This window comes from Astatotilapia calliptera, chromosome 14 (genome assembly GCF_900246225.1).
Source record: "Astatotilapia calliptera chromosome 14, fAstCal1.2, whole genome shotgun sequence".
Taxonomy (NCBI): domain Eukaryota; kingdom Metazoa; phylum Chordata; class Actinopteri; order Cichliformes; family Cichlidae; genus Astatotilapia; species Astatotilapia calliptera.
In genome coordinates this window covers 11,373,755-11,386,214 of record NC_039315.1, presented here as the reverse complement: position 1 = coordinate 11,386,214, position 12,460 = coordinate 11,373,755, and the positions used below count along the sequence as shown (strand labels likewise).

The window sequence follows — 12,460 nt, the reverse complement described above, 5'->3', positions numbered from 1 at the left end:
AAATAATCTTTTTTTCTTCACAGTTGTATTTCACCTGTAGTGCAGATGTGCTAAACTTGAGTTGGATGTAGCTGTACGCCTTCTTGGCCCTATTTAAATAAATAAATATCCCACAGTTTGACAGGTGCACATACAGTAAAGAGCATGTTCTACTTGCTTGTGACAGACCAGTGACTGATGTTTTAACCCCCCTGTCTTCTTGTGTCATGACATGAGTGAAAGTCATCTCTAGTCAGTTCTCATCTCAAAGTCATTATGAGGACTTTCTGTGAAGGTCCCCCTAATGGAAAAAGTCCAGTTTTTTGTTTTTTTTCTAGAGGCACAAAAATGGCTTTTTTTTTTCTTTTTTTTTTTGAAAAGTTGAATGTATAAATCCCTTTTATATCCTGCTACCTTAGTCATAGCTTCTCACACCAATTAAACATTCACTGGCAAGCACAAGAGTTTTGTTCCTACTAAGTTTTATCAATAAAGTTAGCTCTTGAATATGGAAAAGACACACAGTGCAGTGACGCTCCAGTTCCTTTCTCAGAAGTTTAAACTGTGTGGGCTCAAATGACAAACTCAATGTTGCATTTATTATGGGAGAGTCTGTACCTCGACTCTGCTGATGCACTAAAATCTCAGGTGGAATAGAAACTTCTGACCTTGAGCTGTACTGGTAAGCAGGGTAAATGTCTGCACTTTTGCATAAACAATATAGCTGCTAATAAAAAAACATTTTTTTCCATTTGTTTAATAAGAGCAGACATCTGGTTAAGGCTCCAACAGAAAACTATCAGAAGGGAAGAAATAGCTGCTTTTCTTTTTTTGCTTACCTTCCAGCACAAGGTTTATTATGAACTTAAGTATTTGATGCAATCTTGATTAACACATACAGCAAAGCTTGTGTGTGGGGGGGGGAAAAAGTTGCAGTATTACAGAAATTTGATGTATTTTGTTGCTAATACAAATATTTAAATTAAAGCGCACCTTTAAAATTTCCATGAATATGAGGAACTGAGGGTAGTTGTTTTAAGGAACTCACCAAAAATTCTTTGACCTTTCAACTGTATTCATCATAATAATTCAAACTTCCTTTTAACAGGAAGAGACCTCCAACAGAACCACATTCAGGGACTCATTTGGGGGTAAAACAGAAAAAACAGGAGCATGGAGAGGAGTTAATGATGTGAATTAATGGCATGTATACTGATGAAGTGAGGCGAGTGGAGACAACATGCTCAGTACAGCAAGGAAAGTTATCTGCCTGAGCCAGTAGTTTCATAACTGAGGGATGCTTCAGTCACCTAATCCAGATTTATCTCTAAGGTTTATCTGTAGATAATGCTTTATTTTTGGTTTTGGTTTTTTGCAGTGAAAGAAAACAACACATTCAAATTCACATAAATCATAAACACAGTTTGCAAATTTACTGTTAAGAGTATTATATGGGACACTCTGTTCAGTCCGATATTTAATAGAAGCATCATGGAAACTGTCTCTCAGCTTTACATTGATGTTTCTTTCCAGATGTTTGCAGTAGTTTTAAGAGTTGCTTCCTGCCCTCAAACAGAAGAATGCTAGCTGCCATGGCAGAATTCAAGCTGTCCACATCAGGAACAACGGGAATAAAGAGCCTGTGGCCGTCAGTTTTCTCTGCCAACTGGACTGCTTCTAGACTCAAACCATTCGTCTCACCACCTATCACAAGAGCAGTTGGGCTTTGAGCCCAACTGTCATAGTACAGCTTAGTGTCCACTCTGGGGAGTGAAAGTCCCTCATGTTCAGAGTCCGAATCAGAATCGTAATCCTCGTACTCCATGTTTTTGCGGTTGGGTCTTGAGCTGACCCAGTCGTAATCTCCAGCTTTGGAGGGTTCAGGAGACACATTAACCTCTACTTCTCTACTTCTGTCAGGGCTGCCACTGCTGTCGGCCACGTGGACAGTCACGGGTTTAGGGAGATGGTTTTCAACATCATCCCAGTCAAGGCTGGGATAGATGGGAAGGCGGAAATGGGCGCCCATTGCTGCACGGAGAACTTTAGGCTCCCAAACATCCACACAACCTGTTTGAAAAAAATGCAAAGTTCCCAAAATTCAAAGGAAGGTTTCACAGGATTATTAATTTGATCTCTAATAGTTACTGTAAACCTACCCTTTGTGAGGAGGGCATTATGACAGCCAGCAGCAGCAGCACATCGCAGCATAGTCCCGAGATTCCCAGGATCCCGGATGTTGTCACATATCAGAGACAAATGCACTGAGTGACCTTTACTTGCAAAGTTTAACCGTGCCGGATCTGGGCGAGAAAATATCGCTGCAGAAGAAGAGGTCAGAGTCAGAAATAATTGAGATATTAGTGCTTCATCATGAGCCAAAAAAGAAAATCTGACCCTTACCGATCACTCCCTGTGGGGCTACAACGTCAGACCAGAGCTTGATGTCCTCAAACTTGACTTTCACTAGTGTGGCCCTTCTCAGCTTATCTAAGGGCAGCTCTCTGAGTCGATCCACCGTGCTGAAGAACACAGTCTGTGGTTTAGCACCAGCATCCAGGGCGTCACAGATCAAACGCCTGCCTTCAAGAAGGATTTTACCTTGGTGGTCCCGAAATGTCCTGGAACGAGCCACACTCACTAACCTCCTAGAGCAGAGACGTGGAGAAAGAGGAGGAGAAGGAAGGAATGGCTTCAGAAGGATGAGGACAGCTACAAAAGACAAGATGTTGATGGAGGCCCACATGCACCCGGGTGTCCTGACATACATACTGCAGTTCTTGACCTTCTCATAAAATTACACAGTTCCTCTCTTGGCACCCTATCATATCCTTTCTCTAGATCCACAAAGTTACAGTCCGACTACTTCTGACCATCTCAATATTTCTCCATCAGTTCTCTCAAAGCAAACATCACATTTGTACTTCTCTTTCTCACTCACTGACCATCACCTCTCTCGTTAATTAAGCTTCAAAAACTCTTTCCCACATCTCCATGGTATGGCTCATCAGCTTTATCTCTCTGTGGTTGCTACATCTCGGCACATCAACTTTGTTCTTGCTGTATTCCTAATAATTGTGCTTTTGTTTTGTATGCCAGGGCCCATGGCCTCTGGCTCAATCACCTCTGCTACTGCCCTCACTCGGTGAGACTTACGCCAGTCTTTTATCTCCAGGCGAAGCCCTCTCATAGCGCAGTCCGTCCACTTCATTCTTTGTCACAGTAAAAGCATGTTTCGTAGCTGACTGCTCATCAGTCCTCGTCCTGACAGAGTTTCTCTCTTCGTGATGCTGTGTACCTGCAGATATGATTCTTCCCTTGGTCTCCCTCTGGATCTTTGGCTCGTCTGACTGAATCTGAGGCACCTTTACGACTTTTCCCGTCTCGTTTTCAGGAAACAGCACTCTGACAGGTTTCCTCCTCAGTCCGCGTACATACCGTTTTGATTCCACAGTGACACAGCTCCTGGTTGTTAGGAAAGCATGTCGCTCTATCATGGAAATCAGGCAGATCATGCTTCTTGAGTACGCTGCCATTTTGCCTGCTTTCTTCTTCTCTCATCTGTCAGGATGTTTCAAAAATACAAGCTAACCCGCCTAGCGCCACCAGTTTTTAATAGCTGATATTGCGTTTACAAATTAAAAATAAACCAAACACATTTGGTGGCGTTATTAATGTAATTATTTAATAACATAATCTGTTACAAATTGTTAAACGGGTCCTATAGTAGCCGTTTTTTTTGTTTTGTTTTTTACATTTATTGATGCTTCAAACTTGACGCTTGATCATAATCTCGCGAGAAAACAATGACACATTGGTCAAACCATTAACCTGAGCAGTTAGGGGGGGATTGTGAATTTTATACATTGTACTTTAACGTACAGTCGCCGTTCTTTGCTTTAATACTAGAGCAGCACTAATAATAACGACAGGTGGTGTAACACATTATCCAGCGGTTTTTTTTTTTTTCGTTTTGTAGTTTTACTTGCAAATACCCGGTATGTGTTCATTGGTGATTACCAGTCGAGCACAGAAAAATCGATACGACCACAGGTAGCACGGCTGTCAACAAATATGGCTTTGAGACGAGCGTTGCATTTTGTTTTCAAAGTTGGTGACAGGGCTAAAACTGCCACCTTTTACAGAGATGTTCTAGGTATGAAGGTAAGTTTTCTGAGCTGCATTTAAATGTAGGATTGGACTGAAGCCGCCGTAGACTAGCAGCTTTTGCTGATGTCGGATAATTTCAGGGTTGCACAACCTGAGCAAATTTCCGTAGTTATCATTGTATAAGTGGAAGTGGACATCACTGAATTGTAATGTTCTCACTACTTGTTATTTATTTCAGATTTTAAGACACGAAGAGTTTGAGGAAGGCTGCAAGGCAACTTGTAATGGGTATATAAGACACAACTCCAGTTGAATCTTGAGCTCAGTATAATGCTAAATAAAAGTCCTGTGGGGGAAAAAGTATTTGCCACCTTCCTGTTACACTTTCATGTTTCAGATCAAGGTCAAACAAATCAAGGCTTAGTGAAACGATGTATTGCCCCCTAAACCTAATAACTGGTTATGCCACCTTTACGAACTGTAATCAAGCGTTTAAGATAACGGTCAAAAGGTCTTTCACGTCACTGTGGAGGAATTCTGACCAACTCTTCTTTTCAGAATTGTTTGAACTCAGCCACAATGGATGGTTTTCCCACATGGACAAAACGCTTTAAGGTCTGGACTCTCTCCCTCCTTTTTTAAGCCATTCAGAGATAGACTTGCTAGGGTGTTTTGGTCTGTTTCTTATTGTTGAATCATGAACACTGACCTTAAATGAGGCAAGGGAAACGTGCAGTTCTTTATTTATTTTTTTTATAATTGAAGTCTTTATTTGTTTTTAACATTTCACAACACAAAAACAAACAAAACAACCAACAAACAACAACAGAAAAAATATATATATAAAAAATATAATAATAATAATAATAATAATAAAAATTAAAAAATTAAAAAAACTCAAATCAGTTAACTCAAATCTTTAAGTCATTCCCTTACTGAGTGCCTACACAAACAAACAGTGCAGCAAGCGTACAACATGACTAAAGATAATTGCCCTGACCAAATAAGTTCCAACCATCTCAGCCAAAAACACGTCCCCACGATTCGTCAAAACCCTCCCTATCATCATTAATCCTAGCCAAGAGCTTTTCATACGACACCATTTTCAGCATAGTTTCTTTCCACCTATTATATTCTGGTGGAGACGGTTCCTTCCATACACTGAGAATAACTCGAGCCGCTGCGATCACCCCCACCTTTATAACCACAAAGTCATATTTTGAAACCCCAGGTAATACTGACCGATCCCCTAATAAGCACAGTCTTGGTGACAGGGGTATCATCAAACCAATCCACCTTCCTATTTTGTCCAATACTTTTTGCCAAAAGGGATAAACTTTCCCACATTCCCAAATAGCATGTATAAATGTCCCTGGATCTGAACTACATTTCCAGCATACATTACTGGGACTAATTCCCATTCTATAAAGTTTGGATGGAGTGAAGTACCACCTGTGTATTAATTTATACTGAGTAAATTTACCCCTGGCCTCTCTTATATATTTATCAGAGAATGACAAAATTCTGCGCCAGTCTTCTTTAGAAATTGCACAACCCAGATCCCTCTGCCATATAACCCTCAAGTTTTCACATATCTCTTTTTTTGGATTGTTAAACAGTTTGTAGAAAACCGCCGCCCTATGTGCTGTACTGGACAATTCTAAAAACTCCACCACCATATTCGAGCTTTGAGCAAATTTTCCTTTGGTAACACAATCCCTTATTTGTAAATATTTCCAAAAATTATTTTCTCTTGTCAAACTTTATTTTCGGGTTATTTCAGCAAATGACATAAACACTCCCCCTGAGTAAAGATCACTTATCCTGCGTATGCCTTTGACAAGCCATTCCTTCCAGAACACAGTTTTCCGCCCAATCCTTACAGCAATATTGTTCCATAGCGAGGCATAAGGTTGTCTTAGATGAGATGCTCCACACAACTTGTGCACCTCCACCCAGACAGCTTTGGAATACCTGAGCACTGGGTTATTATGAGAGTCTTGTCCATTAGTTGCCGCGCCCTGCGAGAGAACATCCAAAGGTGTGAAGGGGCTCGCTAGTTCCTGTTCGATCTTCATCCAGCTCAGCTCAGAGCCCGATCCTGTCCAGTATTTGGCCAGTCTTGACAATTCAAAAGCTAAATTATACAACTTCACATTTGGGAGGGCCATTCCCCCAATGTCTTTAGAGGCCCACATTTTCTTTATATTCACTCTCGGCTTCTTGTTATTCCACAAAAAATCTTTGATTAACTTCTCAATTCGACCAAATATGTGCAAAGGAATCCGTACAGGTAACATCATGGAAACATAATTGAACTGTGGGACCACCATCATTTTAATCACATTAATTTTACCCCATAGTGTAAGATTCAATTTACCCCATTTATCCAGATTTGTTTTTATCTTTAGGAGGAGAGGTTCCACATTTGAAAGCATAATATCCTCCAAGTCGGGTTTTAATAATATTCCTAAATACTTCATACCTGAAGGTGAGTACTTAAAATTGAATGGAGTAACGCATCCAGAATGACATGATGCTGACAATGGCATGCCCTCTGACTTGTCCCAGTTTATCTTATAACCTGACAACCCTGAAAATGACTCAACACACGTGAGTAGCGCTGGTAGAGACTGCATGGGATCCGTCAATACTGCTAAGATGTCATCAGCATATAGAAACAACTTGTGTTCCATACCCCCTGCATGAACACCTCTGACACCCCTGTTTGCTCGAATAGCCAAGGCCAGCGGTTCCAGAAATATTGTAAAAAGCAACGGGGACAAAGGGCACCCCTGTCGGGTCCCGCGAGTAAGATGAAAAAACCCTGACACCAATCCATTTGTCAAAACCGCTGCCCTTGGACTTGCATATACAGTTTTGACCCAATTACAAAACCCAGGCCCAAACCCAAACCTTGCGAGGGTCGTCATAAGGAAGCCCCATTCCACCCGATCAAAGGCCTTCTCAGCATCTAGCGAGAAGGCCGCAACCGGGGTTAGGTTAGATTCGCTTCTGTGCATGAGATGAAGAAGTCTTCTAATGTTATCACCTGAGGACCTATTTTTAATAAAGCCAACCTGGTCACCATTAATGATATCTGGTAATATTTGATCCAGGCGGGAGGCCAAAACCTTTGTCAAAATTTTGCAATCAACGCCCAAAAGGCTTACAGGCCGGTAATTTGCTGGGTCCGACAGATCCCTATCCTTTTTAGGAATAAGGGAGATCAGTGCTTCATTAAACGTACTCGGCAAGGAACCTATCTCCAATGCCTCAAGGTAAACTTTATGCAGGACTGGGGCTAAAATATCGATATATTTCTTATAATACTCAATCGGGAAGCCATCCAAGCCTGGCGATTTCCCATTCTTCATTAATAAGATCGCAGCCCTGACCTCTTCTTCCGTTATAGGCTCATCCAGTCTCGTTTTCTGTTCCCCAGAGAGAGTAGGTAATTGTAGACCTGAAAAAAATGTCTCCACCTCCCCTTCATCAAGCGCACCAGCAGACGTATACAAATCTTGATAAAATGATTGGAAAACTGAGTTTATTTCCTTCGATGAGGTTATCACTTGGCCGTCCTTCTTAATCATAGATATATTATTCAAATTATCTTGCTGCTTCAGTTGTCTTGCCAATAGTCTTCCACTCTTTTCGCCACCTTCATAAAATTTTGTTTTGAGCCTAAATAAGGCATATTCCGCCTTTTTGTTATAAATGTCATTCAACTGGTATTTTAATTTACATATAGTCTGATATTTATAATTTGAATATTGACTCTCTAAGTCCTTCTCCAACTCCCGTATTTCTTTATCCAAGGTTTCTACCCGTTCTAGATCACTTTTCTTAACTTTTGATGCGTATGCAATCATCTTTCCTCTTATATATGCTTTAGACGCTTCCCAAACTGTGGCTACTTTGTCTGTGGAACCCATATTGATTTGGAAAAAAATTTTGAGATCCTTTGTTAACTCCTCACTAAAACTCTTGTTCTGCAACAACATCGTGTTAAGCCTCCAGCGGCCCCTCTTCGTTCTATCCGTGTTCAAGTCAATTTGCAACTCTACTGTGGCATGATCACTAATAGCAATGGCACCAATCTCACAGTCTACGACTGACTCGACCAGAGACTTTGATATTAAGGCGAAATCTATCCTCGAATATGTTTTATGACAGTTGGAGTAAAACGTGTATTCCCTTGAACTGGGATTAACTAACCTCCAAATGTCCGTTAAGCAAAGATCCTCTGTCAGTAAATGAACAGCCTCTCTGTCCCTGGGTGTAGACGTACCCCTGGGATTACTCTTATCAATTATCCCATCCATCACCTGGTTGAAATCCCCAGCCAATATCACGTGCAGTTCTTTATTAAATGTTGTTCTGGGTTCTTTAGTGACTAGATTAGTTGTTAATGCACTCCTGGAGGAATTTTGGTAGGTTGGCCACTAATGGAAAGGTTCACAACTGTTTAAAGTTTTCTCCATTTGTGGATAATGGCTCTCACCACGATTTACTGGAGTCCCAAATCCATACAAAGGGCCTTGTAATGCTTTCCAGACTGATAGTTCAGTTAGTGACTAACACTATCAGTGACTTTTTTTCAAATGTGTTTCTTTAGATCATGGCATGATGTGTTTCTTTTAGATATCTTTCAGCCAGGTTCTGTTAGGTCTGTCTCATTTTTTTTAAAAACATTGCCAGTGGATATTTTTTTTAATTCACTCAGGTTATCTTTGACTAATATTAAAATTTGTTTGATGGTCTAATAAATATCACTGTAACAAACATGCAAAACATACAAAATCAGGAAGAGGGCAAATATCTTTTCACAGGACAATGCAGATGTTGATACACTAGTGGTAAACCTGCCTTCACCCCCTACCCATACAGCCCTTATGATGGGAAATGGAGCAAGACAATGGTTGGCTTTGGTCCAGAGGATGACCATTTTGTTGCTGAACTGACCTACAACTATGGTGTGGGAGAATATAAACTTGGCAATGACTTCTTGGTGGGTGAGAGTTTGTTTTCACATTGCATGCAGGAAAAGATTGTCTTGTTATTCAGTGTACAGTGGCAATAATGGGATATTTGTACGTGTGTTTTCATGTTAGGGGATCACTCTGCAGTCGAGCCAAGCTGTAAGCAATGCTAAATGTCTCGGGTGGCCTCTCACTGAGGTGGGAGAGGCTCTGTATCTGACTCAGGCTCCTGGAGGCTATCCTTTCTATCTGGTGGACAAAGAGCAACCTCATAATGGTGAGTGTCACACAAGTCAAATCTGCCTGCTCCTTCTTTAGCTTCTTCTTCTTTTTCTTGGGTTTCTAGCAGGCTGGATGCATATTGTTTTTTTGGGGGGGGTGTTGCTTCATAAACCTCCATCAAGGATCAAATCCTTACATGCAGTCTGGTATCCACAAACTTAAATTAATACTTTGTAACTTCATATTGATCAGAGTTCAATATTGACTTTAGAGAAAAGGCTGTAATATCCATTCTTGACAGTTCTGATCGCGTAGGGTTTCTCTCCATGACATAGTTGGAGCGATCTATCAAAACCTGCTTACGAGTTTCCATCTCCTCACATGTGCCACACATGTTCCACATATGGATGCTTCCTCACTAGTGACAGCTGTTAAATCTGTCTCTGACCCTGTATGAAAAAAGGCATATGATCACTGAGCTGGAATCAGAATCAACAGAATTAATCAATTATGTGGAAAAAGTGTAAGCAGGTGCTGGGTAAGAATTTTAAGGAGACCCAGATGTCTAAAGTATAGCAACTCAATTCTGAATCTTATTTCTTTTAAGGGTTTATTTGTGCACATCCAGAGTCACTTTCCAGCAGTCATAAAGCGTGATTATCTAAACACGGATGATCTGATATCGTCGTGTTGGTGTTGTTCCTGGAACAACATAGTAAATGTTGTTTCAGGATCAACATTGCAAGTGACCAATCACATTGTTGTGACATTATTCTTTGGCGCGCCAAGCCATTCGTGCACTTATGAAATTCTGCTTAGCGTTTATTAAAGGGTCAGGGTCCGTTGATCGGCGGACAGAGGCGATTTCTCGCAGCTTAAGTACAGTTTTTTGTTTTATGGCGGTTTTTCCCGAAGTCGCAAAAGTATGACGTCACAACATTCTGATTGGTCACTTGCAATGTTGATCCTGGAACAACATTTACTATGTTGATCTGGGAACAACACCAACACGACGATATCAGATCGTGCGGTCAAATAAGTCAAAAGATATAGACCAAAAACAAATGCCCATTGCGGAGGACATAAATTAATAGGCTGGTTCTCAGGAGTGTATATATTTATTTTTTCATATGCAGCCGATGACACACAAATGTAGTGTGTTCACACAGTGGTTTGATCCTCTGCATGTATCCTTAGCGCAAGATACTGAACCCTGAGTTGCCCCGGTGTGTGTGTCTGTGTGTGTGTGAGAGAGGTTAAAAGAGACAATTTTATGAATATGTGTGTTTATGGCTGAATGCAGCTTGCAGTAAAAAAATGCTGTAAGTGCCCAAATAGAGTAGAAAAGGACTACAGAAGTACCCATCTGTTAACCTGTTAACCACTTACTTTCTGTAATCTGTTCCCAGACCCTGTGCAGAAGGTTTGTCTCGGGGTATCAGACCTCCAAAGATCGACCCACTACTGGTCCACACTCTTGGGGATGAAAGTGATGGACAAAAATGAGGAAAGGAAGACGGTGCTCATGGGATTTGCAGACAGTCAAGTGAGTCAAAGAAATTAAATGTTAAACCCTAAGATAAGTTTAAAATAGTTCTATTGTTGAAGTTTGAATTGTATGTTTTGCGGTTTATGTTGATGCCTGAGTAATATGTGTCAAATTCTTTGTAGTGCAAACTGGAGCTTCAGGACATTGGAGGGATGGTTGACCATGGAACAGCTTTTGGGAGAATAGCGTTTTCATGCCCGCGGGAGCAAGTAAATTATTATTTTCTAAACGGCTAATGTCAACTTGCAGATAAACTATTTCCAACAACATTATAATGAGATATTATTATGCTCCTCAGCTGCCGGTTATTGAAGCCTTGATGAAAAAGGAAAATCAGAAAATTCTCACCCCATTGGTCAGCTTGGACACTCCTGGAAAAGCTACAGTAGAAGTGGTTATTTTGGCTGACCCTGTAAGCACGTTCCCAAAATAATGCTGAAATGATGTCAAATTCATTAAGTTAACAATATTAAACGTAAAATGTTTGCTTTAGGATGGCCATGAGATTTGTTTTGTGGGAGATGAGGCCTTTAGGCAGCTTTCCATGTTGGATCCCAAAGGGAATGAATTCCTTGATAAGGTTGGTGTTACTATAACACATAGCCCTCAAATGCTTATCCAGCATGTGTCAGATATTCACTGTGCTTGTCATCCTTTTAACACTTTTCAGGCTATGGCTGAAGATAAAAGTGATGAATGGTTTGCCAAACACAACAAACAGAAGACTGCTGCATGAGATGGAGCAGCCGACCTGTCAGTTTTCATCAGTTAATGAGGATGAGATGCCGCGCAACGCACCTGTAGCATAGATCTACCTTAGGCTGGCAGCGTAAGATTAATTTTGTGTTATGTAAAAACATTTGTGCCCTGAGATGATGTAATGGACCACTTGTTATGGATTTTTTTTCCCAATAAATATTCTTCCTAAAAGCAAGGCTGAGTGATGGGCAAAAAACATTAAGTTAGTTTTATCTATAAAAGACATTTCAATGTGATCTTAATTTTAGGCGAAAAGGGGACACTGAGAGAAGTTGGGGCCAACTTAATCTCATAATAAAGTATCACCAGGACTTCATAGCTTAAATTTGGTCTTGCACCTCTACTGAGTCTCCACCAACCTTATGTGCAAATTCCTCTTACAGCTGTAGTAAAACAACATGTTTGCACAGTTCCTAACTGATTTTGTGGTAATTATAAAACACAGATTACTCAATGGGCCCACCATGTACAGGCTCTATGGGCTTTTGGTCTTATCCTAGAAATATGACATATCCAATAACGAGCCACAAAACAACAGAAATGAGGCGCAAAAAGATATGTACAAGGACTGCAAAGACATAAGATGGATACACTCAGATGCAAAAATGACCAAATGACATCTGCATGGTCTGTGGTTCTCTTTTTCAGTTCTGTTGTTTGTGCACATGAACCTGTTGTTTTATATTCTATCCATGTCTACCTGTATTTAGAAAATATGTGCCATATACCATAATAGAAAATAAAGGTTTTATATGTATAATTAAGGAGAATTTGCCTGATTTTGTATGTTCTTCCTCATAAGTTGAAGCATTTTGCATATATGCAAACAATCAAATGACCAAACGGCTGGCAGGTG

General features: G+C 40.5%; 2 protein-coding genes across 2 annotated transcripts; one reads left to right on the top strand and one right to left on the bottom strand.

Annotated features, from left to right (window-relative positions):
- Positions 1-1,388: 1,388 nt before the first annotated feature.
- Positions 1,389-3,738, bottom strand: mrm3a (mitochondrial rRNA methyltransferase 3a). The gene is made up of 4 exons (XM_026192666.1): positions 3,136-3,738; positions 2,383-2,627; positions 2,139-2,300; positions 1,389-2,049 (listed from the first exon to the last, which is right to left on the bottom strand). Exons 1-4 carry the CDS (start codon positions 3,513-3,515, stop codon positions 1,469-1,471), a joined length of 1,368 nt encoding a protein of 455 aa, XP_026048451.1. The 5' UTR covers positions 3,516-3,738; the 3' UTR covers positions 1,389-1,468.
- An 81-nt stretch (positions 3,739-3,819) lies between these two features.
- Positions 3,820-12,374, top strand: glod4 (glyoxalase domain containing 4). The gene is made up of 9 exons (XM_026192672.1): positions 3,820-4,143; positions 4,328-4,377; positions 8,983-9,103; positions 9,207-9,351; positions 10,706-10,842; positions 10,968-11,054; positions 11,144-11,257; positions 11,339-11,425; positions 11,516-12,374. Exons 1-9 carry the CDS (start codon positions 4,054-4,056, stop codon positions 11,579-11,581), a joined length of 897 nt encoding a protein of 298 aa, XP_026048457.1. The 5' UTR covers positions 3,820-4,053; the 3' UTR covers positions 11,582-12,374.
- Positions 12,375-12,460: the final 86 nt, after the last annotated feature.